The sequence below is a fragment of the Peromyscus maniculatus genome, chromosome 4 (genome assembly GCF_049852395.1).
Source record: "Peromyscus maniculatus bairdii isolate BWxNUB_F1_BW_parent chromosome 4, HU_Pman_BW_mat_3.1, whole genome shotgun sequence".
Lineage (NCBI taxonomy): Eukaryota > Metazoa > Chordata > Mammalia > Rodentia > Cricetidae > Peromyscus > Peromyscus maniculatus.
Genome location: NC_134855.1, coordinates 6814240 through 6841513, shown reverse-complemented (window position 1 = coordinate 6841513; position 27274 = coordinate 6814240). Strand labels below are relative to the sequence as shown.

At 50.8% G+C, this 27274-nt stretch overlaps 1 protein-coding gene across 23 annotated transcripts in view; it reads right to left on the bottom strand.

The window, feature by feature from the left end:
- Ralgps1 (Ral GEF with PH domain and SH3 binding motif 1) overlaps window positions 1-27274 on the bottom strand; it is a 247962-nt gene that overhangs the window by 159169 nt on the left and 61519 nt on the right. For all 23 annotated transcript variants that reach the window (XR_013050398.1, XM_006988712.4, XM_016007158.3 and 20 more), the window contains one exon: window positions 5388-5471. Coding sequence is in view for 22 of the 23 variants with exons in the window: in XM_006988712.4 (XP_006988774.1) it covers window positions 5388-5471 (84 nt within the window). In the remaining variant the exon portion in view is untranslated. The remainder of the gene's footprint in view (window positions 1-5387; window positions 5472-27274) is intronic.

The following is a 27274-nucleotide window of genomic DNA, read 5'->3' as shown; positions in this document are numbered from 1 at the left end:
CGTTTTCTTTTTCCCAGCAGTGCATGCTCGTTCTGCACAACCTTTGGAACGAGTCTGGTGGGTCTTACAAGCAGCACTGAACCTAAATGTCAAGTGGAAAACTGCTATTGTAATGACACTGGGTCTCTCCATCCATGAGGACGGAGCCTCTCCCTGTTTCCCAACAGCCACTCTGACTGCTTACATTAGTGCTTTGTAGGTTTCAACATATAAACCACACTGTGTAAAAACAAACACCTAAGTCTTGTTGGGGCCTGGTGTCAGCACAAACAGTGCTCTCAAGCTTCGGATCCCAAGTCCTCATTGCTAGTAAACACAAGCAACCCCTTTCTGTGCAGTGAGTGACCTTGTGTCCCCTGGCTGTGCATTAGTGCCAGGAGAGGTTGTAAAGAGGACTTCTTCGGAATCTCCTCCAGACAGCCATGTCAACTATGAATAAAAATACCTCAATTTCTTTCTCTCTTGTCCGAATGTCTTTTTTGTTCCTGTCTTATTACACTAGACGGGACCAGCGTGAGAGCCAACCTCGTCTAATGCCCAGTGCCTTACTATTCAGGATTGTCTGGGCTTACAGTCTCTGTGGATCTCTCTAGAAAGTCAAAGAAGTCCCCCTTTCTGACTCGATTATTTTCTTTTTAATCATGGATAAATGTTGGATTTTACATGCTTTTTTTTCTTATTCTGCCTGTTAATATAGTGCTTACCCTAAATTTTTGAAACGTTGAAAAGGCCATTTGGTCAAGGAACTAAATAAGCTTTTCCACATATAGACTATGTTTTAATACATACAAACTATCGTTAACGTAGCTTACTGTTTGGAGGTACAGCTAACACTGGGGTTGGCTGGGGTGAACTAAGACATCCCTTGGGAAATGCCACAGAAGTGTTCCAGAAAAGATGATGGCGAATATAAAGCCCTCTATTCACTTCGTCACCACAAATGACAACAAAGCAAAAGGCAAGTGGGGGGAAGGGAAAGAACGGTGGACTGGGGGACGGCTCAGCGGTGACGGTGCCAGCTGTGTAGACAAGGTGACCTGAGTTCAAGGCCTTCAGCACCCACATTCAGCTTTTGCCAGGAGTAGCTGTGAGGAGCTGAGACAGGAGGATTGCTGGGACTTACTGACCAGCCTAGTTGGTAAGTTTCAAGCCCATGGGAGAGAGAAAGGAAGAGGTGACTTCACCTTCTGGCCTCCACGTGTGCACGCACACACGGACCACTGTCTTCCTCTTGTCACCAAGCCCTCCCTCCCTCCCTCCTTAAGCAACTCTGACATCTCTGCAGATGAACACGGCCTCGCATGCCTTCACTACCCTGACTGCAGCCACCATCCCCCAGCCCCCTGTCACCTCCTCCACACTGTCCAACAGCAAAAAGGCCTATGCTCTCACCACAGGCCCAAACCTCAAGTCTACCCTGCAAGTCCATACTCTCCCTTTCCTTGCTCCGTCCGCTGGAGCCGGAAGCCCTTTCTCCTCTTAGGCAGATTGTTCTTGTAATTTGTCACTCACTCCAGCCCCTTCTTTGCTTAAAGTCCCCTTGCCCGCCCCCCCCAATCCTTCCAGAAGCTCTGCTGGGCCAGCCTGTGTGCGTGGACGGACTGCCCACCTGCCCCCATGCTCCCATCTGCAGGCTCAAGGGCAACCAGAGGTACTTTACCTACTGCGTGCTCTCACCTGGGCCACCGTCTGTGCTTAGGACTTGCTCATAACCTCACATGGTCAGCAAGCTTCCCACCCGAGGAAGAAAAGCCACAGGCCCTGTACTGTACCTATAGGTTGCTTGCAGATGCGGCTCCCTTACGACAGCATCCTGCACCATGAGACATCCCAAGACTCCCTTCCCTACCTCCTCTAGGCCTTTGCACATATTCCCTGCCTCCCCTTACCTCTGGCTTTCCCTGGCCTCTTGCACCCCTCCATTCAGGCACGAGCATCCTCAAGGGTTTGCCCACTTGAAAGAAGCAAAGCACAACCACCCTCCTGACTTCACTGCCTCTCCCTCCTCCCTCCTCCCTCCTCCCTCCATCTTCGGAGCTGCTGTGGCAGCATCACCGACACCTGCTCCCTCACTCCTGAAGTGCACTTCCAGATTCGGCCCTTCCGGAGTGTTCTTCCTACTCCTAGATGCCTTCACCCAGCCTCACGTGTCAACCTCACCCCCCACCCAGGACGAATGCCAGCAGTCCTCGGTTCCTGGTCTCATTTCTCCAGCTCCCCCTTGAACACACTGCTGGCCCTAACGGACACTCTGAAGCCTCAGCCCCTCGCTTCTGCTTTACCTTCCTTTTAACCAGGCGCTTTTAGCCACGGCACCTTTTTTCTGAAGCTAATGAATCATTTCCTCTGGGTTGAGTACAGCTTCTCATTTAATCTTCAAAACCCACTTGAGATGATCCATGAGTGCAGAGGCCAGAAGCCAGTCCATTATCCTAGAGCTAACAAGCTATGGCTAAGGCTCAAACTCAGCGTCCCTGCACACACCTCGGGGCAGCACCAAATCCCCAAATCAAATGCAAATTCATATATGTGTACTTTCTGGAAGTGGGTTCAGCTGTGATATTGTCAGGTCCTCATAGTAACACAGAAGAGACATAACAGCGCTTGGGTGAGCATGGCTGAGTTCGACCATCCTGTTACTCTGTGAGCGAGCCCTGAGGCACTCAGATCCCACGGAGGAGCAGGCAAACTGAGCAGGACACTTGCACTGGGCCCAAATCCTCCAGCAACATCCTTCTAGCCTTCTGATCTTCAGATTTTTCCTTGCAACCCCCTGAAACATCTGCAGCCCACTACTGCCAGACATCACTTCCTGTTACCCTTATGATAGCTCTGTAAGGTGGGTGCTGTTGCTATTCTTAGGTACTGATGAGGAGCTGAGGCTCAGAGAGGTCAGTGGGCTGCTAGCTCTGATCTGGAGTCTGATAAGTCTGATAAGGTGGCTCGAGTCCACTTATAAATGGACCAGTGAGCTCATCCCAAAGACAGCAGTCAGAAGCAGTGGGCCAAGGCTGGCATCTGGCCAGTTTTCAAGCCAAAGCTCCCAGGCTGTGTCCAGAAGCTACTGGCTCTCCATGGGCCTGCATTTCCTGGAGCATTCTGCTTGAGAAAACATGGCTTGACTTCTGGATCCCTGCAGCACTTGGTCTGGGATGGACATAATACATCTGTTTGCCACACGGGCTGTACCAACTTTGCCAAGCTGACCTGGCACCCTTGTGTGAAGCAGATTACAAAGTCCCCAGGGATCCATCCTCTATGAGTTCCACGGCTGCCTAGATGTGGGACTGGGTTGGCTTCCAGTCAAAGAGTTTTACTAAGGAAACTATGAATCCTCTGACAGTGTGTACACATCTGGCTTTCCTTCTTCTTCTTCTCCTTCTTCTTCTTCTTCTTCTTCTTCTTCTTCTTCTTCTTCTTCTTCTTCTTCTTCTTCTTCTTCTTCTTCTTCTTCTTCTTCTTCTTCTTCTTCTTTTCTTCTTCTCCTCCTCCTCCTCCTCCTCCTGCTCCTCTTCCTCCTCCTCCTTCTTCTCCTTCTTCTTCATTTTGATTTGAGACAGGGTTTCTATGTGTAGTACTAGCTCTCCTAGAACTCCCTATGTAGACCAGGCTGGCCTCAAACTCACAGGGATCCTCCTGCCTCTGCCTCCCGAGTGCTGGGATTAAAGGTATGCACTATTACCCTGGGCTTCTTTTCCTTTTTTTAAGATTAAGCTCAGTTTAAAAGGAAAAAGTTTTCAATACAGAAAGAAAAGAAATCACTTCTTTATTCAAACAAACTGTAAAGCCCCCACACAGAGGCAGCTGTGCTGTTCTCGGCTCCTATCACACCTCATCAAACGAACCCAGCAGCCCAGCCTCCATCTTCAGACTACAAGCCAGTGACTGTCTGAGGCTCCTGCCACCCACGGATGGATGCAGAAGCTTCAGAAGGCTGAGAGGCTCAGCAACAGTGATGTACAGGGCCAGGCAATTCTGAGAGGGAAGGCCCAGCTGAAACCGACCCCAAGGAAATGTAGGCCCAAGAACCCAGGGGTCAGTCACACAATAATGCAACCTTGAAGTCACTGTGCTCAGTAGAAACCAGAAAAACAAGAGAAAGAGAAACGGAGAAGAATCCTGTGTGGAGGTCTGGCTTGTGCAAAGGGAACCTTAGGGAGCTTACTATCAAAGCACAGGCTCTGGAGGTTCTGGTGGGGAAATCAGAAGCACTGGTTCCTTCAGTCGGTCCATTGGCCTCAGTTTCTCATTTGCTCCCAGGAGCCCAAATCTTCCACTGCAGGGGGTAGCTCTTCATACCTGGATATAGCAAGCTTTCTTGTTGGACTTTCTCTGGACTGCCAGCCCACAAATAATGACTCGGAGACTTTTGTTAATAATGAAAGCTTGGCCTCAGCTTAGGCTTTTCCCCAGCTAGCTCTTATAACTTAAATTAACCCGTTTATATTAATCTATATTCTGCTATGTGGGTTACCTCTCTTCCATCTTGTACCTTCTGTTTCCTCTTCATGTCTGGCTGGTGACCCCACTTTTCTTCTTCCCAGAGTTCTCTCTCTTCCTGGAAGTCTCCTGGCTAGCTATTGGCCATTTAGCTCTTTATTAAACCAATCACAGTGACACATCTTCACACAGTATAAACAAATATTCTGCAACACCCTGAGCTAGCTGGACCAAGTCAGCTTAGAGAGTGTGGGGCCAGGTGGGACAGGATACACGGGAAGTGCCATGCTCGAGAAGAGCCTCCTAACCACCCACTCACTTTCCCACACGTGTCTACCGAGGGTCCTTCACACACGAGTCTGACATTGACAAGGTAGAAGGGACAGGAGGACGATGAATAGGACAAACAAGTCTTCACAGAGACCTCAGGACACACAGAACAAAAACAGCTGAGCTGCGGAGCACATGGAGAAAATAAAAGGAGCGATGAGGGGATCCGTGATGGGGAGACCCCAGACAGCTGGGTGCCCCTGCAGAAGTGACCCTCAGGCTAAGAGCTGACTTAGAGCTAAGCAGGAAAGAAGAGTCCTGGGCCAAGAGCACAGGGCATGGGGACAGGGGGCCTACTGGAACAGAGATATGGCGGAGAGGGCAGACCAGGACTGGCGCCTGGAGAAGAAAGGAGGCAGAGAAATGAGGCAAGAAGGGAAAGCAGAGATTCCCCACCCCTGACCTCCCGGAACCAGAGCTTCTGTACAGTGGCATCAGCACAGGAAAGGTATGTTCTCGTTCACTTTGTGACCAGACTATGATGACACAAGAATGGATGGCAGTGGACAGTCAGCAAAGAGTACTGGGACCTAGGGCCAGGAGGCTCACATCGAACTGAGGGGCTTCAGGCTCAGTGGCGGCCATGAGGACAGACACACTGGAGGGATGCTGCTTACCTGGTTGAACCTCCGGGTAAAGGCCACAACGTTAGGGGCAAGGCTGTGTTTCTCCTTCTTACTCCATCCGCAGCTGGCCAATTCCTGGGAAGCACAGAGTCGGTATCAACAGGAATTCAGTCAGGATGCAAAACACACAGGTATCTGGCTGTAAGGTGACCACGGAGATGGGCAGGGCTGAAGCTGGGCTATGCCTAAACGCACTAGGTGGAGCAGGAGGTCCGGGTCTGAGGTGGGGATACACACAGGCAGGCTCAGAGAGGCAGAGACATGGAATACTCTCCCTACAACTCTGCCCTATTTCCCAAGAGTTCTGGGCCAAAACATCTACTGCTGTCACTCTGCCAGCTTCTTTGGGACCAAGAGGCCTTCTTATGGTACAGATTAGACCATTAGAGAGGGGCCTAAGTGTTCAAACCAGCAGGACTCACCCTGTCCTGGATATGGCTCTAGGGATCTAGGATACCTTAAAATTAAAATCTAGTTGAGGAATCTCAGATTTTGTTGGTCACATGACATCCGCCATTCTTAGAATCAGGCCAAGTCCCAGGCCAAGCCCTCAACAACCAGAGATGTTTCTGGGATTGCCTGGGACTCCTTCCTGAAGCCGACCCCTTCTATCTTTTAGAAACCCGGGAGACAGGAGAGAAAGGCCCCACTAGTGCAGGAGCATGTATCTACTTTCCCAGCAGGCTTCGCACTGTGACGTGATGACTCAAAGTAGCTAACTTTTACCTGTCACCAAGGTTGGCTCCTGTATGGATAACAGGAGCACCTGTGTGCAGTCTGTAGGGACAGGCAAGTACAGAGTAGAGTTCAGCCACCCAGGACTCTACTTGGTAAGGGCTGTGGACATGCCCCTCTTTTAATACTGCACCTGACAGCCCAAGACCTCACACCTGCATGTACTGTACACCCCTCCCCAACAATCCCCTAGCGAACTGTCAGCAAGCTAGAGCGCCCGCCTTTACTGAGCTGAAGCACTCCCCTCTTGAACAATGGAGTAAGTTTCTCCTGCCATTCAATGACCATTAGACAGACAGATTCTACTAAATCACATTTCAATTATTTCCAGGTATGAGGCTGGGGGCCTAATCCAGTTTGAACTAGTTTAAGTACCTGAACAATAACACAAACTGTGTCCTCTAAGTGAACTTTTGGGGAGGATCCCTTATTTACCATCCCATGCCTGTGCATAATTAGGCAGGCATATGACTAAACTCAGATGCATCATGGGAAAGGACACGTACAGTGAATGAAAGTTTACATAATGCAAACTGGCCAATCAAAACAGAGAACCACCCACGCTACAGCCCTTAGCAACAAAACTCCTCTTGAACCCCATAAAAGGAAGCCCCAAATAAGTTGGGGATCTTGAGTTCCCTATTCACTCTTGACGCATGTTTCTTCCTGTAGTGAACGATTAATTTGCTCCAAATAAAGTTTCCCTGCCCCTGTTGTAACCTGTGTGAGCCTTTATTTCAACTCCTTGATTAAAAGGCCAACAAAGCCCTAGGAACCACCAGGGACAGGTTGGAGGCTATAAGAAGACCAAGGCAAGGCCATGATGAAATGATGTTGGGTACTCTGTGTTGGGTGCCCTGACAGAGAAGGGAGGAAGGGACGTTCTTTACCTAGACTTCTAAGACCCTCTGATTCCTACCAGGCCTCTGCCTTATTAGCAACTTTTTAAAAAAAAAAATATGCACCTGGAACATTTTAAAGATCTTCAGTGAGAACCAGCTGCCAAGCAGCTGGAACAAACATGTAGCAAGGAGTCGGGGGTTGGGAAAGTGGAAACAGACAAAGGAAAAACTTGCTGGCTGGACAGTTCTGTCTGAAGCAAGCAATCATCAGGGCATCTCAGGACCCAGTGCTGAGTCTCAGCCAACCACACATGGGAAGCCAGCCGCAACCAAACTGTGGCCTGCTTGGCTGAAAGATGAACTGCCTGGACATTGGGACACTTGAAAACCAGGAGCTGAGACACACCTCTTCCTGGCTGCTCCCGTCTGTGAGCAGCCGCTGTCACCCCATGAGGGCAGAGAGCCAGGACCCGGTCAAGTCCATTTCAACTTCGCCATTTTCGATCCCAAGTCTGAAGACAATGCTATCAACTAACAGATACCAGCGTGTGCCGGCGCCCCTGGAGCAGACGCACAAGCAGCACCCACACAGGCGGCCCGTGCACAGGCCCTTCCTGCAGTTTTTCTCATAAAGACCTCGACCACATCCCATTGTAACAAGTGTTCACTGTCTGTGCTGTGACTCCACTTCTCAAAATCACACCTGACTGACTCTCTCGGTGCTGTAAGGGTCGCCTATTTGCTGTCTGCACCTTGCCTGGAATATGTACCTGGATTCATTTCCAGCGCATACATAGTTCACCTGCCTCAAAGGTGAACTTCCCACTGCGCACACACACCATTAAGCATATAGTAACTATTGCCCTTGTTACAGTTCGTCAAGACAAAGGCCTCTCTCTCCTGGGACCCCCAACGTCAATGCTGAGAAACTGTGTGTTATAATCAAATATAAAACCAGTGCATTTAAACAATGTTGAGGAATTAGACTGCTTAGTGTTCAGTCTCTGACTGATGGTGTTTCCTTCCATATTTTCCTGCATTCAAAAATAAACAGCAGCAGCAGCAGTAGGTGTGTGCATGCATGTGCTTGGGAAGGATGCATGTGCATATGCATGTGTATGTGTGTGTGTTTAATTTAGACTACATGTTCTTATTTTCGCACCGTGACACCTGGGAAGACACCTGGAGGGTCAGTGGTACAGATCCACAGTTAGACTGTCCACACCCCAGTGGCATGGTGTCTCTCTTTGTAGAACTTCTAGTCTCATAGGACATAGGAACATGAGATGCCTAGACCATGTGGGCACTTGACACAGATGTCTTCTCCCTAGTGGTGGCAGGTACTGTAGTGGGTAGCTGTTCCAGCTTTGACCTGAAGTACTACCCCTAGTGAGGCTTCTGGTAACTGCCATGCCTACTTATGACTTGCCCCTGGGGTGGGGCTGAGACGGGAGCCCTTAAGACCTGAGATCTGGACCTGCAGGTGCTCTTGGTTCCTCGTGATCCTGGATGCTGGATGGCAGACCAAGCAGAGTTCTCCTGAGAACCCCACTGGACTGCACCTCACCTCTTCCAGATCCCGTAACCAACCCCTTTACTGCCTGTAAGTTACCCCAAAATAAACCTCCTTTTTAACTACATGTCATTGCCATAATAAATCCCCACAATAGGGTCCACACTGCAGTGAGTGTGGCAGAAGCTGTGCTCAGCATCAGCTCCAACACCAAGTGCCTCCTTCCTTCTCCCCTCACTACTGTCTTGAAATGGTTTTCTATATATCTTTTCACCAAAAGTTATACAGGCAAGAGTCAAGGCAGGTATTTCACATATCTGCCCTGAAGGTATTCACTTCGAACATCTCTGAGACCTTCATTTAAACACTGCTGGGCTGTTTGTTTTTTGTTTTGGTTTTGTTTTGGGGTCGGGGGAGTTGGCAGTTCTCTAGGGAGCCTCGTACACTAGGAGACTAGGTACCTTTTAAAATAAAGCCTCAGCAGTGGGCAACACTGTCTGAGAGGTGCTTTGACAGCCTGGCTCAACCAAAGGCCTCAAGCAGAAAGGCCTCACTCTGAATCCCAGCCCTGCCACCCTGTCTCCAGGGTCCTGAGGGGTGGCACACTGGGCATGTGTCTGGCCCACAGCAGGCACTGGAGTGTCTTTTGAGGGAATGAAGTCTGAGAGCTCCTTGGCACTGGAACCTCCCTACCTCAGTACAGAAAGATTATCAAGATGTCAGGCGGAATCAGACTGCTCTATCTGCACTAAAACACTCTCTTGGCCAACCTCCTTGGCGCTCTTCCCCTTCCGTGTTTGGCCTTACAGGATTACAAGAGATTCCATCTGTGTGAAGTTCAGTTGGAAATGTGAAGGAAGAAAACAAAACTCTCCCAGTCACCGAGGACTAAAGAACCTCGCTATAGAACCACGCTGACTGCGATCGAGTCAACACTGACCGAGGAGACAGGGCTGCTGGCTCTAAGCGGAAGGGGCTCTGGGCTGAGGTGGGGAATGTCTGGCAGCTCTACATCCTGGTGTGCCAGGGTTGCATCTGGCCCTCCCAACAGCCTAGACCTACAGACCATCTAGGCTGGCCAGCTCTGACACTGGGCTGAGGTCAGAGGGCACGAGAGGAGACTAGGAGCAGAGTTTTCCGGGTCTTACCCTCCGTCATGCAGAACCGAGTCCACCAGAAAACAGAAGCTGGGAGGAGGACATTGCAGTCCTCCTGCCTCCCTGGCCTCCCTCTCGGAGGCCACATCACCTGGCCCCATCCCACCATCCCGCTTTCCCAGAGGTCTCGCCAATATCTCCAGCCTCCTCCACTCTAGTTTCCTTCCTGCCTCATGCTGGTGTGCATGAAGCCTCACTCACTCATACTATCAGATGCCTGGCCTCAGGCCCCACCTCTCTCCGTCAACCCCCTCCCTTCTCCTCTACAGGGGAATATCACAAACTATCTTCCCTCTCCTTCCTGCCTTCCCCCATGCCCTGCTCTCCTGCCACTGGTCTGTCCTCTAGCAATGTCAGCTCCTGACTGGGACATCATGGCCCGACAGACACTGGCCCCTGAACCTCTCCACGTGGCCACGTCTTTGCCTGACTGCCCTTGCCCTCAGGGGATCTCCCAGGGGCTCCTCTCTGATGCAGGTCCCCAGCCCCACGGGGATCTGTCCATGCTTGCCTTCCATATCCTGCTGCTTGGTGGGGTGGATCACACACATGCCACTGGCTTCAGCTAGCAGCTCTGTGGCACTCATGTTCCTGTCCTGAGCTCAACCAAGAGTCCAAGTTCCTTGTTGGCCACATCTTCCTCTTCTCCCACAGTATACCTCAGTTTCTGCAGGCCCAGACCCAAAAGGGTGTGTCTACACAGCTGCCATAAATAAAAATCTCAGTAACACAGGACTTATTTAGACACTCTTCTCTGCCCGTCAAAGGCAAATGTTTATTACTAGCACTGTCTATGGAAAGACCTCTAATTGGCACAAAATCGGCTTCCTTTTAACAGCCTTACCTATGTGTATTCTTAGGCGACAGTGAGTGTCAACACAGTCTCACTCATCTGACATAGCACCTCGGAGCCCCAGTCAGAAGGGGAGCCCCACCTGCTCTGAACCCCACAGTCAGAAGGGGAGCCCCACCAGCTCTGAGCCCCACAGTCAGAAGGGGAGCCCCACCTGCTCTGAGCCCCACAGTCAGAAGGGGAGCCCCACCAGCTCTGAGCCCCACAGTCAGAAGGGGAGCCCCACCTGCTCTGAGCCCCACAGTCAGAAGGGGAGCCCCACCTGCTCTGAGCCCCACAGTCAGAAGGGGAGCCCCACCTGCTCTGAGCCCCACAGTCAGAAGGGGAGCCCCATCTGCTCTGTGTTGAGGACTCTAGATGTCAGGTACCATGACATGCCCTAAGAAAGGCCTAACCCTGACTTGTGCATGGAGCATGAGGAAATCTCTGAAAGAGGAGTCCTGGGGAAGAGTGACATCCTCCCTGAAGACCCCCCTTGGTATCTCAGCCTCCAGACCATAGGAAGCTAGTACCAACACGTGGCCCTCCACATGTGGGCTTAATTCCAACTGCAGTCTTCTCCAAATCACGTTCCCTCAGTATGTCTACATGGAAAACACATCACCTCAAGGAAGAGCCACTGACTCAGACCTCCAGGACCACCATGGGGCTGGCACCAGTCTCTGGCACCATGCCACCCTGTGCACCACTGCCAGCTTTCTCCTGCCTCCCCCAACCCCCTCCTGGCAGGAGAAAACAAAGACAACAGAGACAAGGGGAAATCCGCCAGGTTTACTCATGGAGACTCTTCAGAGGAGCTGGCGGACAAAGGCACCGTGACAGGAAGCCACTGAGCAGTGGGAGCAAGGGCAGCCTAGACTGGGATGGGGTCTGACTGGGGAAGGGAACGCATCAGAGCCAGCCGCTGCTGGAGAGTAAAAACAGGTTCAGGAGACAGGCAAGTAATGGAGGAGCTAGCAGGCCTTGCCACCCACAGGAAGTCACCTTAGAAGGGGTGTACAAATGAGGAGTCCTAGGGTAGAAGCAGGAATGTCAACACTCCCAGGAGACCTTCCCACTGGTGCCTGGCAGAGAGTTGGTTGGCTTTGGTCTCATAAGTGAGTACTGAAGGCATACACATCACAGAAAGTCCAGAGAGCAGAATGGTTAGGAAACAACGGATAAGTGACCTCGTGACACCGTCAGTCTGTGGTCCAGGACAAGTCACTAATTCTCCATGCCTGTCTTTAGTCATCTGAAAACAGCCCTGGATCTATGACTACAGTTCCCTGAACAAGTCTGACCTCATCTGAAAAGCAGCATTGAGGGCAGCGCCCACCCGACAGCCATAAAGACTAGACGAGCTGGCATTTGTATGTGCTGGGAACAAAGGCTGGCACTTTCAACCTGTTGCCTAAATTAGTAAAACAACATTCACAAGAAAAGGAACAGTGGGCATGGAGAAACAGGGCCAAGAGCCTAGGTCAAGAGAGCCTGGAGTCTAAGGGGTTCCAGGACTCCCAATGCCTAAAAGGAGGGTCTGGGTCAGCTAGCATGCACTCCAAGATTTCCTAAGCACGCACTGCATGCCAGCAACTGTGCCAGGTGCCTCCCTCATGCCATCTCTCTGCACCTTGCATCTGCTCTAGATCTCCGAGTGCATCATCGTCCTCACCCAATCTTCACCACTGCTCTGGCCTCCGATCTCTGAAGAGAAAGATAAGGAACAAGCAGACAGCTGCTCTGTCCAGGCAGCAGACAGGCAGGGTAGCAAGACTCTTACCTAAGAGTCCTTACCTAAGCCAGGGTAGGGCTGCTGACCTCCACAGAGGCTCCAGCAGGTGCGTGGCAATCAGGCTGTCACTCCCTACTACACAGGACAGCCACTTTATGGCTATGCTGTGCCCTAGTGACTTTACTTTATAAAACATGTTTTCTCCTTCTGGAGTTCAAGTGCCAAGGCAGTATGACCTCACAACCGGTTTGCACAAGAGACAAACCCTATCTACACAGCACCAACCATAGGTACACAATTATTTACATAAAATATTACCATCTGTCAATGGGTCAAATTAAACCAAGAATACATGGACATACCAAAACCATAAAAAAAAAAAAACCACAGACCTGTGAACTTATCAAGCATACCAGACCAAGAAATGGTGCAATCCCCTGTCCTGGGTTACATAAAAGGGACATCTAACACTGGGTGTTAACGGTTCATCTTTACTGGAACTTACTGGCTTAGACTCTCCTAGACTACACACCTCTGGGGAATGTCTGTGGGGTGTTTCTAGAGGTTTAACTGATGGAAAGCCCACACTGAATGTGGGCAGGACACTATCCCGTGGGTTGAGGCCCCAGACTGGACAGAAGGGAAAGGGGAAAAAGCCAGCTGAGTGTTACTGCTCAGCTTCCTGGTTGTTGATGACAATGACCAGGCACTACCATGCCTTCCCACCACAAAGGATGACACTCTTCTAAGTGTAATCCAGAATAAACCTGTCCTCCCACGGCCACAGCAGCACCCCCATCACCATCACCAGACCATCAGGTGCCTGCATCACATAATCAACTCCCACCTCTGTCCGCAGGGCTTCCACCTGACTGACCCCCTGCAGGGGTGGCTCACTGAGTGCAGACCCAGGCCTGCACCTCCAGCTCTGAAGCTCGGTTACGCCATCTCTTACCTAACCAGCGGTAGTGACGCCTCGTGTCTGTGGCTGCTCCCACTTCTGCCTTTCTTAAGGCCTCTTTGACGCTTGTGTGGTACCCCCGTCTGCATCTGGCTGGCTCTGTCGCTCTCTGAATTAAGACTGGAACAGAAGAACCTGTACCTGCCAGTGGCCAAGTCTGCCAAGTCCATCAGTAGTTTTAGTGAATTGAAGACAATGAAGCTGATGCCACCTGTGATTTTCTTGTTGCTCAAGAACACATGTTCACCTTTTCTAATGAAATATACTCTTGACAAGATGCCAGTCAAGAGAACAGGTAGGTGGCAGGATACAACTTACTACGGCAGTGCCTGGGTCAGGGGGCATCAGAGCTGACTCGGGGGTCTACCAAGCCAGAAAGGGGTGGTGGCCTTTGGCCACAAGGTTGACTATAAAAGACAAAAGGAGCTAACAGCTTTCCCGGGAGCAGGGACTCGGGGCAAACAGCGGGGCTTACTATGTGCCAATGGCCTGTGGGCTCCGGCAGGTACGTCTGCATGCTACATGGTAGTACCATCCCCACATGGAGACAAGGCTCAGAGAGACCACCACCCTCCTGAGGTTACAGCTAGTAGGAAGTGGAACTGGTACTCACCAGGTCCCTTCCACAGAGCCCTGTCTCCCGAGAGGACGCATCTAGAGTCACACACTCTCCTCAGCTCTAGCAGATGCTAATGGCTCTGAATATAACAGGAGTAGCTTTGTACATGTGTCACTGTCCACACAAGTAAGATTTGCTCCTGTCACATTCAGTGAGACCAGCTGCAGTCAAGGGTGACTGAAATTGGGTTTCTGCCCAATGACAAACGTCCTCATGACGAACCCCCAAAGCCCCAAATCACTGACAGACACTGCTATATTGAATCCTGGCAATGCATGTGAGTGGTACATGCTGCTGTAATGCCTGATACAACCGAGGAGGAAGAGCCTAGAAGAAAAAGAGAAACTCAAGCTGCTCAAGAGAATGGGGATGGCAGGGCTTCACCCACCAGTGAGTGACTTCACAGGAGCTCTGGAAATCAGTGTGATTTTCACCTGGAAGCAGAGGCCCTAGGTAGGCTGTGCCAGGAAAGGCTGTGGGGAGCAGGAGGTAGAAAGTCGGCTGCCTGGGGTTGGCACGTGGGAGGCTGGGCTCAGAGGTTCTTGGTTACATGGCCAGGAGCAATAAGAAGAGGATGAAAAGTCAGGCTGGTGATAGGAGCTCAGGCAGCATACCCATCAGTGAAAACGGGGTAGAGACGTTCAGGTTTCCCTCTAGCACCCCAGAATAAATCTCAACCCAACTGTCTTCCTGCAGGGTGGGCACAGTTCAGTGTCCTGCCCTGGCCACCCAGAAGGGAAAGAGCAGACATAAGTACATGCCACCAGACACAGAGTGAAACCAGAACAAGGAAGCATAAGACGGGTAAAAACCCTAGGCACAGAGCAGGAGGAGGGTCCAAAATGAGAACACAAGGGACTAAAAGATCTCAGGATTTTTATTTGGTAAGTTGATTTTAAAAGGACATATGCAATATACAAAGAATTGTTACAATTCAATAATAAGAAAACCATTCTATTTTCTATTTTAAAAAAAATAGGCATTTTTTATTTTTGAGAGCCTTTGCCTAAGAGGATATGTGGAGAGCAGGTAATACACAAACTGATGACAGGCTTCTTAGTTAACAAGAGGCATGAGACAAGCTGTGTGTTTCAACCCATGCAGCCATTGGAGAAGGCAGGCGGACTCCAGCGAATCCCGTGGTAGGTGTTCCCACTGGGGTCCTCCATCTCCCACACACCATGTGTGCACCTTCAGAGCATCCTCCTTCTCCACTTCCCTAGTCCACCAGCTAGTGAGGAAATAAACAATCCTAGTCTACCCATGAAACCAAGGCCCCTCGGCCACCAAAGGAAACACGGTTAGCAGTGCGCACACCACCGCGGTAGGTCAAGGGACCAGCACAGGGCAGTGCCCCTTGACCTCAGCACGAAGGCACTCTGAAAAGATAAGAGGACAGGGTAAGGTCAGGTCGCTGGCTGCGGGGACACAGGCAACTATGGCAGACAAGCACTTCTCCCCGAGGCTGCTCGGTGGCCAACGGCAGCTTTCACCTCTCCAACGGCGGCATGAGCAAACCTCACTAAGCATTACTAAGCAGAGTCTGTCCCACAGTGGAGCTGTGCAAAGGGCTAAGGAGCAGTTAGCTCAACCTGGAGCAGGATGGCCGGCTGCCGGAGAGGGGAAGACAAGAGCAATTAAAATACGATATGGATGAAATAAAACAGAAAGCGTGGACATGTCATGAAGACCTGATGAAGACAAATGATGGAAGAAAAGAGGTGATTATAATCTCCAGGCTTTATAAAACCAAGGACTTCCTCCTTGTATATATTAAAATATTATACATATCATTTAGTATCCACACCGTATGTAAACATAGTGTATTTTAATATTTGTACCCTTATGTATTACATGTGCATGGACCCATCATAGGGCAATAAATAGAAAGAAGAGACCTGGGGGCCCCAGAGAACTGGGGGGCCCGAGGCTGTCAAACAAGGAAACATGATGCAGGCCCCTCGCTCACTGGGCACTGAGTAACAGGTGCCAGTCGCAGTGAGCATGGCGCTGTTCGATGGCTGCCATTTTTCAGGTCCACCTAAGGCAAACACGATGTTCTGAATGGGAAGTTCGAGGCTTGAGCATTGGGAAGACGACAAGAACGAGAGATAACAGAGAATACACGAAGTGGATGGAACAGGAAACCCAGGTCGCAATAAGCCAAAACTCCAACAAAATCAGGAAAGAAACCTGTTTAAAGAGATCACGGTTTTTATTCTACAGTTTGGAAAAAATGGTGCATGGCGGCATATCACCTTTAAGATTAAGTTTACTCCAAAATACGCAGCACTTTCATCATCATAGCCACTTATCACCCGTCAACGGCTACAAATGACCAGCAGTCCCACAGGAGCAAGAGGCCCTCCACACTCTGCACACAGAGAGAAATCTCAAGATGACGCCCAGCTGGAAACATTGCACAGAGCTCTTGTGTGGGGACCCATTACTAGGGGCTCAGAAAAGGCTTGTAGAGGTGGGGCTGCCCGGAACTGCCCTTTCCTGGAACAAATCTAGCTGCTATGAGGCATGAAAGGTCTGGGGCCAAGGGAAAAGGAAGCAAGAGAAGAGACAGGGAAGGAGGAAGGGCGAGAGAGGGAGGAGGAAGGGAGTGGGCACCCGAGTAGCTGACACTGCTGGAGAGGTCCGGCCTGGAGAATCTTGGTGTCTGCTGAGGGCTGGGGAAAGAGAGGGATTCTGATTGCCAGAACTCAAGACAACAAAGAACAACAACTGTCTTTGTTTCTAGGTTGATGTCCATCCTAAAGGATGTTTTCTAGATGCAAGTCTCTTGTGCGGCTCACTCTCTCGCACATTCTCTCTCTCTCTCTCTCTCTCTCTCTCTCTCTCTCTCTCTCTCTCTCTCTCTGTCTGTCTCTCAGCTCTTTTAGGAGGAAAAGGAGGGAGAGGGGAAGGAGAAGGAAGGCTAGGGAAGGAAGACAAAGAAAAGATGAAGGAACAGTAGTGATGGGCAGATGGAAGACATGTCTATTCTCATTCATTCCAGAATGAGGGTGGGTTGAGGAGATAGAGCAAAGGAAACATCACATACACTCGTGTCCATGAGCTCAAGTCTACAGGAGGGAAGAGGGGAGAAATCTGTAGTAAGTAGGAAAAAGAGAAGTGTTTTGGGAAACTACTGGCCAGGATGAAGGAGGGGATATCTGGAAAGAACATCTCCAGGGGGGTGCCCAATAAACTGGCCTAGCACAGAGACTAGGAGGAATGAGGGCCATTCCCGGCAACTGTGCAGCAGAGGGGCCCAGGCAGCAAGAAGGGCACTCGTGAAGGCCAAGTGAGGAGAACCTCGGCATGGCTGAGACTATCAAGAGCCCGTGTGACTGAAGGGGAAGGTGTCTGGGAAAATGACAGGAGTGAGGAGGGAGAGCAGGCCAGGCCAGGCAAGCACAGCATCATCTACTGAGGGGACGCCTCACCTGAGTGTTGGGGGTCTACACCCTGATCACAGGAGCAAGAATAGCAGGGTGGGCCAGGCACACAGGCCACTTCTGCTGTGCCCACATCTGGCTGGAGACAGCAAAGGGTACACCCACTATCGCCTGGGAGGGCAACACTTCGGCCATTGAAACAAACACCTGCTGGAAGCTGAGGTGGAGAAAGGAAGGAGGCAGTGCCAGGAGAAGGCGGCATGTCGGCTTCAGGGTGTTTGCCAGGCATCTCCCACAGGTGGGAGCGCAGCCAGTGGGAACAGAGTTGAGTGTATGCATGGGGGTGGGCGGTCGCTGAATGAGCAGGGGCAATCTGCTTCCTTTCCATTCTGTTCTTTCTATAGAAGAACAACTCATTACAGCCACTACTGTTCCAGCAAATCCCTAACTACTGTCTGCTGGAAAACATGCACTAGATCCAGGGTCACAATGATGCAGATTTCCCAAAACATTCCCTCTGTAGCCCTTGTCCAGCATAGCTCTGTACAAATTAGATCCAGCTGTCTGTGCCTGTGGCAGCCAATAGCAGCCCTGCAGTCTCCAGTCCATGTGACAGAGGAGGGGCCCCAATTAACAGAATATAGCACCGCAACCGGCAGGCCAGCCCCACAAGCTAACAAGCCAACAGGAGGCCCACGGGGCTACATGTCCATTTCCACCCTGCCACTGGGGACGGGATGGACACAGCATCTCTCAAATATTCTCTTTAAAAAAACAGTAACAATAACACAACACTTTCTTGATTAGAGACCCAGTAGGTAGGTGCTCATTATAAAAACTCTGAACTACACAAAGCACCCCATAAAGAGCAATGATGTCACCAGCAATCTTGCCTGGTCTTACATGTGTGATGGCCAGGACAGCACGCACTGAGCGCTCACTCTTCTTACACACTTTTCATCCATTGCCCTCACAAGAAGCCCATGAACAGGCTCCGTGACTGCTCCATTCACAGATGAAGAACTGGAACCTGAGCTGAAGAAGTTAAGAAATCTGCTCACACCCCCATTTGTAGTTAGTGTGTGAGTCAGAATTAGCCGAGTCTCTGGTCTCTGGAGTCAGAAGCCTCGTCTTCCATCTCGGGTATGTGTGCACAGGATACCCACTGTTGCTCCAGCTCACACTGCATCTGTGCTTTCTGCCAGCTTCTGTCCCTAATGCATTACAAACAAGGGCTTTCTCACATCTGCCCTCTGTTCTTTTTCCGATTCCTGATACCCACAGGTTTCCGGAGTTGTCTTGTTACAGGAGATCAGGCCATGTCTATCCCACTCCTAAGGTCCCAGTGGAAGACCAAGATTCGATTCCACTGAAGTTCTCCCTGGAGAACCAGTTTACTGGACTTCGTTAGAGGCACAGGTGAGAGGTGACTGGCAGGACTGGGGTGCCCCTAACGCAGCCATACTGGGAAGACTTCATGTTGCACAGTGATGGCTTTCCCACAGCCCCATGGATCGGGCTCCCTCTCCCTAATCTTCCCCAGCCCTCCCAGAAACCATGAGGCCAGGTACAAATTAGGACAGAATTTGGTGAAAGTGGCTGGATGTGCAGGCAAGGGGGCTAATGACCTAGGGCAGTGATTCTCAACCTATGGGTCTAGACCCCTTTGGCAAACCTCTGTCTCCAAAAGTAATTACATATGATTCACAACAGTAGCAAAATTACAGTAATGAAGTAGCAATACAATAATTCTATGGTTGGGGGTCACACACCATGAGGAACTGTCTGGAAGGGTGTAGCATTAGGAAGGTGGAGAAGCGCTGCTCTAGAGGAAATGCCAGCAGTCAACAGGTCCAGCTGCACTGATCTTGGGCAAATCAGACCATCTGGTCTCATGAAGATGGTGCTGCTCTGGACAGAGGGTGCTGCCAACAACCGACTTGTTTCTTAAGTGTACACAGCTGTTTCGTCTGCACGTATGTCTGTTACTCCACGAGTGCCTGGTGTCCAGAGAAACCAGAAGAGGGCATCGAATCCCCCGGAACTGGAGTTACAGACAGCTGTGAGCTGCCATGAGGGTACTGAGAATCAAACCCGGGTCCTCCCTCTGAAGAGCAGCCAGTGCCCTTACCCGCGGAGCCTTCTCTTCTTGACCTTCCCTCTGGGCATTAAGAGAAAATGTTAGCTTGTCTCCTGATCTGTTGCTCTGGGTTTTTGGCGATATCTAATATGTGTCTCACTGTTTCCAGTGGAATTTCAACCCGGTCAGCATGCTTCTCTGCACAAACTCGTGTTCCTTGATCATCACATGCTGCAGGAAATGCTTAACATAAGGGAGAATACAGAACGAAATCTCTGGAAGCACGTGCTTCTGAGGAAGACACAGGCTCTTCCTGTGCCTTCTGTGTTGGGCCACAGGAGACGTTGCTAGTTAATAAGCGCGCTGAAGTTACATAAGAAAGGGGAGAGTGAAGCCAGTGGTTCAGGGTCACGTGACTTTCTAAGTGCGTGCTCTACGCCTTTTATAGAACACATAATTTATGCTAACTGACCTACACCAGTACAGAAAGTGATGGGCAGACTCTCCAAGCCCAACAAGCCTGTCTCAGAAATCTAAGCCTTTGAAATTTGAAGGGAAAAGGAGCTGACAGGATGGCTCAGGGGTAAACGGCACTTGCCGCCAAGACTGATGACCTGAGTTTGGTGTCTTGAATTTACATGGTAGAAGAAGGAACTGACCCCCACATCTGTCCTCTGACCTCCACACATGTGCTGTGTTCTGTGCCCTCCCCACAATAGACACATGGTGAAGGGAAGAAGAGAACTTAGACGCTTAGTGGACTCAGGCTAACAGACGTCACTTCCTAACACAGAAAAGGCGTGAGGTAACAGGCACCTCTGCAGAGCCCAGCCCTCAGCACATGGGCAGGGGGGGGGACCCTGCTCCCCACCCCACCCCACCCTCAAGCCCCCACAGCAGCTTCTTCCCACCCATGGCTGTACAAGAGCACACAGAGGGATTGCTGCATCAGGAGCTCCGGGGTCTTTGCACTGCACCGTGTGGGCAGAGGTGACGCAGATGAGACCATTCAGGAAGGCGGCAGCAGGAGCTCATGGCTGGAAGGGGGGGCTGGAGACCGACCATCAGGGCGCACTCAGGGTTCAGAAGCACACAGAGGGAGACAGAAGCAAGGAGAACAGGAAGAGGAGAAAGGAAGGCAGGATAAAGAGGGAGAAGTAGACTTCACTATTGCATTTTGTAGGTAAAAGAGCTGAGTTTCACGAAGAACAATTTAATATATGCAAATTAATCGAGGTAGGCAGCATTTACTGGAGGAAGTCTACCGGGAAGACTGAGGGATGCGGATGGTCACTAGGCAGGGGACCAGGGTATGAGCAGACTTCACTCGGAAGGAAAAGCGGCCCAGGGACTTGAGGCTGACCATCCCCAAGCCCTGCAGCACTCAGCTGGCAGCTGCAGAAGGCACCACAAGGCTAATCTGGGTTGCTCAAGCTAAGTTTCATTGAGCACCTCACACTAAAAGAATCCTCTCCCACCCCAGGAACGTGCTTTTGGATCACAGCTTGCAGTCCCAAACAGAAGAGACTCTCTGGAAATAATGCCAGGCTTTTGATAAGTCCCAGCAATGGCCGCACAGCACAGCACCCTTGAGGGCGTGAGGCTGTTCTGACGCCTGTTCTGTCTGACGGTAACCACGGAAGGCCCAGGCCTGTGTAGACCAGCAGGAATGGCTCCTTTAGGAAAGCTGTTTCCTCCCTGAAAGCAAGAGGGAAATCCAGCCTTCCAGATGTTTGCTCTACATAGAAACACTTACTCCAAAGTGTACGGAAGCCTTTCAGACGCTGGAGCCATTGGCCTGCCGTGGTGTGAAACCACTGTTTACATGGCAGGCAGTGAGACCATGGCTTCATTCCCAACCACAGGCCCAGCCCGCTATTCCCATTCTCAGTGCCCCTCTCTGATCAGTAGCATGAAACCAGCCTGCACAACTTGGGGACAGAGCTGCTTGCTTTCAATGAGGAAAACAGACACCATCTGAACACACTTCTCAGGGCACAATCTAAGTGTGATAAGCAGTTACAATGGGGCTGGGGGAGCAAGCAGGATGGGCTTGACAGCCAGCACACAGGCCTGGAGGGAGACCTAAGAGCTGGGAGGAGGGACAGCAGGAGAAGCACAGAGTGGTGGGTGTGCAGTAGGGTCACAAAAGGCCAGGAAAAGAAGACAAGCGCACCATGCGGCCTGCATCTTCGACACCTGGGACTGAGCTAAAGCCTCTGAGGAAACTACTAGAAAGTTGGAAAAAGCTGTGGGTGAAGGGGCATTAGGGAAGGAGGAGCAGATGTGGGTGCAGAAATATCCTCTAGAAATTAAATGTCAAACCCCAAGGAGGGGGCAGAGGGCAACCAAGCCGGGAAGACACGCTGACACAGTGGAAGGAGGGGGCAGAGCAGAGAACAGGTAAGAGACAGGTAAGCGCCAGTGACAGGCAGGTGTCCTGCTGCCAGCATGACACGGTGTGCCCGTGGGTGTGCCACAGAAGAGGCGGGCGGGGGAACATCACAATTCCAGGGAAGCAAAGTGTCATGGGCTTGCTCTGGGGCTGGCTGAGAGGCAGAGCTAGACGCCTATCGAGCTGGAAGGAAGCTCAGCTCCCCAGGAACCAGCAGCTCCTTTGCTGTGCCCGCCCACTAGAGGCACCCAGCCCTCCACAATGTTCCTTCCCACTCACCAGGCTGGTTTCGAACAATGCCCTTCATCTGCCACTGCGCCTCACAGGTAATTTTCTCCTCCCTTGCTTTACCTGTGTTCCAGCTGCTCCCTTTACCTGGACACCTTTTATTCCTGTTTTTTTCACATTATAACCATTCTCTAGACCACAGACAAACGGGACTCTTCAAGAACTCTCTGGCAACTGCCCCAGCTAGGAGTACCGGCTCCCCTCCCAGGTGGCCCTTGGCTTATCTTCTTTCAACGTGGCCTCTGTGGTCACACAGGTAAACTTCTTACCATTCCCCTTAGGCCAGTGACTCCTTGATCATCCCTGGACCCCTTAGAACACCAGACAGGCAGCCTGACAAGTGGTCTGCCTTGTCCACATGTGCTGAGCAAACAAATGATAAGCATGGAACTCACCACCCCACACAGGCCCCAGGAATGCCTAATCCAACCATAGGAAGGTAGTAATTATTATACTCCAATCTCTAACTCTACTCCAAGACCCCAGACATCTGGCCCTGGGCACATTGGCTTCCTCCAGATGCCACTCAGACTTTATGACTGCTGAAGGCCTGACCTCAGCACATCCAATGCCAAGACTGGTCAGCCTCTCTGTCTACTCCTACATCAGAGACAGCTGGCCTGGGCCCCACAGCCACGTTGGGATCATGGTGACAGTCATAGCCTGGGCCCTGAGTGTCGTGGGTCTGAGAGTTAGGAAGAAGGTAGGAAAACATCTGTGCTCTGAGCAGGGGATGGACTGGTTCAATGCTGTGCAGTGGAGAAGTGGCGGATAACTCCAAGAGCCTGTCTGCAATGCAGAGGGCCACCACCCCATCCTAGGAGGAGGGTCTGGGAAGTCAGGCTTTCCACCAAGGAAAGCTGATCTCAGTCACAGCACCAACGTTCCAGAGCAAAGCAGTCTCCAGCCACGAACCGAAGCTTTGCTCTAAACTGCGCCTGCAGGAGGGCCAGAGCTTCAGGGCTCTGCGTGCCCTCAAATCGGGCCCTGCCCGCCCGCAGCTGTCTAGTCAGAAGGCAAACAGCACAGGCTATCTGTAAGGACAAGCAAACACTAATGAATTTCGGAGCATGGCTGGTGCTTGCTTTTATGGATCATAAAATTATCTGGCTGCTTCCTGCCCATGCTGACAGGCCAATGAGGCAACCCCAAGTATTTACAGTCCTCAGGCCCTGCCAGGGCCCTTCTACAGGAGGCCTGCTGGGGAATGGAGTTAGAGGACAGCCTTCCCCACTCCACACAAACCCATCTGTGTACTCTGACATTCAGCTTAAACTCTGGCATGCAGAAGCTTATTAACAAGCATTTGTTTTTTAAACATCTTGGGGTTAAAAGGGGAGTCAACTTTGCTGTCCTGAATTGGGGGCAGGTATAAATTAAATCAGAAGTCACCAAAATGGCTTTTTACATGTTAGCCAAATCTAAACAAAGGATCAAAACGTAATGTGTCTGTTAGACACAGACACGGTCTATACACCTATGGAATTCTGGGTCCACAGGAAGACCTTCTTGTCCGGACTACTGATCCACGTCCTGAGCTCCAGGCCAGACCCCTCCCTGTCCTCACAGCACTGTCATGGCCACCAAGTAAGAAGGGACTCCTTCCACCTCCAAGGAGTCCAAGGGACACTCAGCAGATCCCAGATAGGCCAGGTGGCAGGAAGCCTGGGGTCCCCCAGAGGCCGGCTTTCACCACCTCGAGCCGGCACTCACAGGCAGAGTCACTAAAAGCAGGGTGGAACCCCACAGAAGGCCACTTCTAACCCCAAGCAGCTTGGAAAAAGAAAGCAGTCATTTCCTAACAACCAAGTGTCCCCACGGCTGACTAAGCCCCATAAAACCAGAGCTCTGTTAGTAACTGTGATGACTGGGAGGCCACCAATCTGCAGGGGCCTCCATCAGCAGTGAGCTCCTCCACAGGTTCCCACAGCAGCCCTGGGCCACCTTCCCAGCCCCTGGAAGGAATCTGAAAGGTACTGACTGAAGAAGACAAGGTCTCAGAGCCTGGGTTACCAAAAGGTAGATGGCCAATTCAGCTCAGGGGACCCTGGAGGACACTGGCTTCCAGTGCTAGCTCTTCTCTGGAACCTGCTCCTCACCTGGATCCCATCACAGAGTGGGAAGCAGACAGTCACTCTGAATGCCACATGCCAGAGAGCACTGGGTGATCACCAGCTCTGGGTGGAAGAATATGAAACCTGGGCAGAGGGAAGAGAAGGAACCAGCCATCAGGACATCACCCAGAGGGCCGGAGGAGGCCAACGGAGGCAGGAAAGAGGACAGAGAAGGAGGAGATGGAAGATAGTGTCAGTCCCAAGTCTGGCCTCTGTCCACCTCCAGCTTCCATGAGATCTGGTCAGATAGATGCCTCCTTGGGCTCAGAAGACCCAAGTTTTGGTTACTTGAAACCAAACTCATTCTGTCCCCCTGGTCTCCCACTGTTTTATGCTTAAACCCTTCAGCCAAGCCACCCAAATGGAAAAAGGGTAAAGGAGGAAGGCCTTGGAAAGCTCCCTTATGGGAAAACAAGGCCCCAGGGACCTCCCCGGAAGTGTCCAAAGTTGGGAAGCACATAGCCTGGAGACATGGTTTCCTCCCAGCTCTGACAGACTAGAGTCTTGATATTCCTGGTGCACAGCTTGGCTCCGCTGCAGTAAAACATCCACCAAGTCAGGGCTGTGGGCTAATTAATCGTCCATGGATGTGAGGAGAAAGGGAGTATTTTAGGCAGGTTCCCATCCCAGAAGCACATGAGGAAATGTTTCCAGGCTTTGAAGTAGTGGTGGGAGCTTTAAAGAAGGGAAAAGTCGGCCTGAGCCCTGAAGCACAGGAACTCAAGGAAGTTATGCAAACTGTTCATGACTGCAGAGCAGCAGGCTCCTAAGGCCCAGGGTGCTAGTTTGTAAGTCAGATGGAAAGCTATGCTCCCGGCTCCTTCAGGAAGGCTCACTGGCCAGCTGGCAGATCGGAGGAAGACATCTGTGGTCATTATAGTAAAAATAGCAGAATTGGACCCTGTTCCAATAACCCAACGGAGTTATTGACATCCATAACCATCATGAACGGTGGTCTTGTTCCCAGTGCTCTCAAGGGTCGGAGGACACAATGGAGGCAAGGCCCATGAGGGAACCTGAACTGCTGCCATGAAGAGGGACATCAGATGTCCCTAGGGCAGGCAGCACAGGCATGAAGGCAACAGATCTGGGAAAGCAGGGTGTGCTGGTGTGCATGGGGACGGCCCTGGGAAAGCAGGGTGTGCTGGTATGCATGGGGACGGCCCTGGGAAAGCAGGTGTGCTGGTGTGCATGGGGACGGCCCCCACAGGCTCGCATATTTGAATGCTTGGTCACCGGGGAGTGGGACTGTCTGAGAGGATTACACAGATCAGGACCTGTGACCTTGTTGGAGGAGTTACGTTACTGGGGGTGGGCTTTGAGGTTTCCAACGCCCAAACCAGGCCAGTCTGTCCTTCTGTCTCTGCCTTCAGACTGGGCTGTAGATCTCAGCTCCTCCTCCAGCACCATGCTGCCAGGCCTGCCGCCGTGCCCCCTCCATGATGATCAGAGACTGAGCCTCTGAAACTGTAAGCCAGCCCCCAATTAAATGCTTCCTTTTCTAAGAGTTGTCTTCTCTAAGAGTTAATTGTGTCCCTTCAGAGAAACACAAAGATGCGGGATGGGGCTGACTATGCAGCAGAGCACAGGACAAAACACCCAAAGATTGAGAAGGTTTTTAGGAAACCTTAGTGAGGTCTATGGGCCTATGGGTAGAGTCCCTAACACTTGTAAACCTCCTACGGGGAGCCTACAGGTGCCCATATCACTGCGTAACACTGAGCAGAATCGGTTTCTATGACAGAAGTGAGTCCGGGGGATTGATGGCATCTAGAGAGTGAGCTCTGGTCATCCTAAACTCAGGCCTGAGATTCAAGTCCTGGGTGTATATTTTAGACATCTGGGTGATGATGACAGACACTCAGGAAAAGGAGAAAAAAGGAAAAGGAACTTGAACAGTAACTAGCCACAAACTGAAGGTATTACTGGCACATCCTCCCAGCTCTCTGATCAACACCATTGGACAGAGACACTAATGAAGATTGAGAAGTTTTCCCAACCTGTCCAGGCACCATAATCCATGTTGCAAACCGACACACCACAGTTTCCCTAGAGAGAAGATGCTGGGGGGTGGGGGGGGACGACATTCTTCTCTTGAGGATTTGGGGAAGAATTTAACCCAAGATGATCATCTTACCACATCCCAGCTGATGCCACTGGCACTTCTCTCCAGGCTGACCTCCGAGGGGTTTTGCTTATTGGGTGCCACTAAGGTCTCAATTCTCAGACTACAGCTGCAAACCAGCCCCTCAGAGGACCCCTATGCATACACTGCATGTGCAGTTTAAATCAAATATCTTTTCTCCCATCATAATCATTATGCCTAACTTCCCTCCCTCCCTCTCTCTTCCATATACAAAAAATCATTATCAACTTCCTGAAAAGAATCAAACAAAATTCAAATTATGACAATAAAATTATGTACAACCTACAATGCAGAGTATATTGCCATCTGTCATGTGGAGCCTAGAACCAGTCACCTTGGCCAGTCCTAGGACCATAACCTCTCTAAACTTCAATCTCCTCATTCAAAAAAAGAAGATAATAAGATTTCCTACCTCCTGAGAATGTTGGAAATGTTCAGTGGATGGATTTGTGTGAAGTTAGTACTGCCCAAACAATTACAATGGCCATTATTGTTGGCTGTGAAGTCGGGAGCCAGCAAGATGGTTCAGCAGGTTAAGGGTACTTAGACTGATCAGTCCCCAAGACACAATGGCTGGTGGAAGGAGAGAACCAGCTCTCACAAGTTGTCTTCTGACCTCTTCACACATGCTTTGGCACACACAACGCCCCCCCCACATAAACAAACAAACAAACAATTGTAATAAAGTTGGAATTGTGGGAAAAAAAAACAAAACTTTTGGGCAGCCAACACATTTGATACTCCTTGACACTTCCCCCTTGACATTCAGTCACGTTGTAGAATATGAGTTAGAGATGTGTTACATTTGTTTAGGCTGTGGAATATTTGTTTAATGATGCAAAGATGTGCTGCATTCTTTTATGCTGCATTTGTTTAACTCCGTGAAGCTGTGTTACTCTGCCTGTCTAAAACACCTGATTGGTCTAATAAAGAGCTGAATGGCCAATGGCAAGGCAGGAGAAAGGATAGGCGGGGCTGGCACGCAGAGAGTAGAAATACGAGAAATATGGGAAGAGGGAAGATAGAGGAGCAAGAGAAAGAGGAGGAGAACATGGGGGCCAGCCACCCAGCC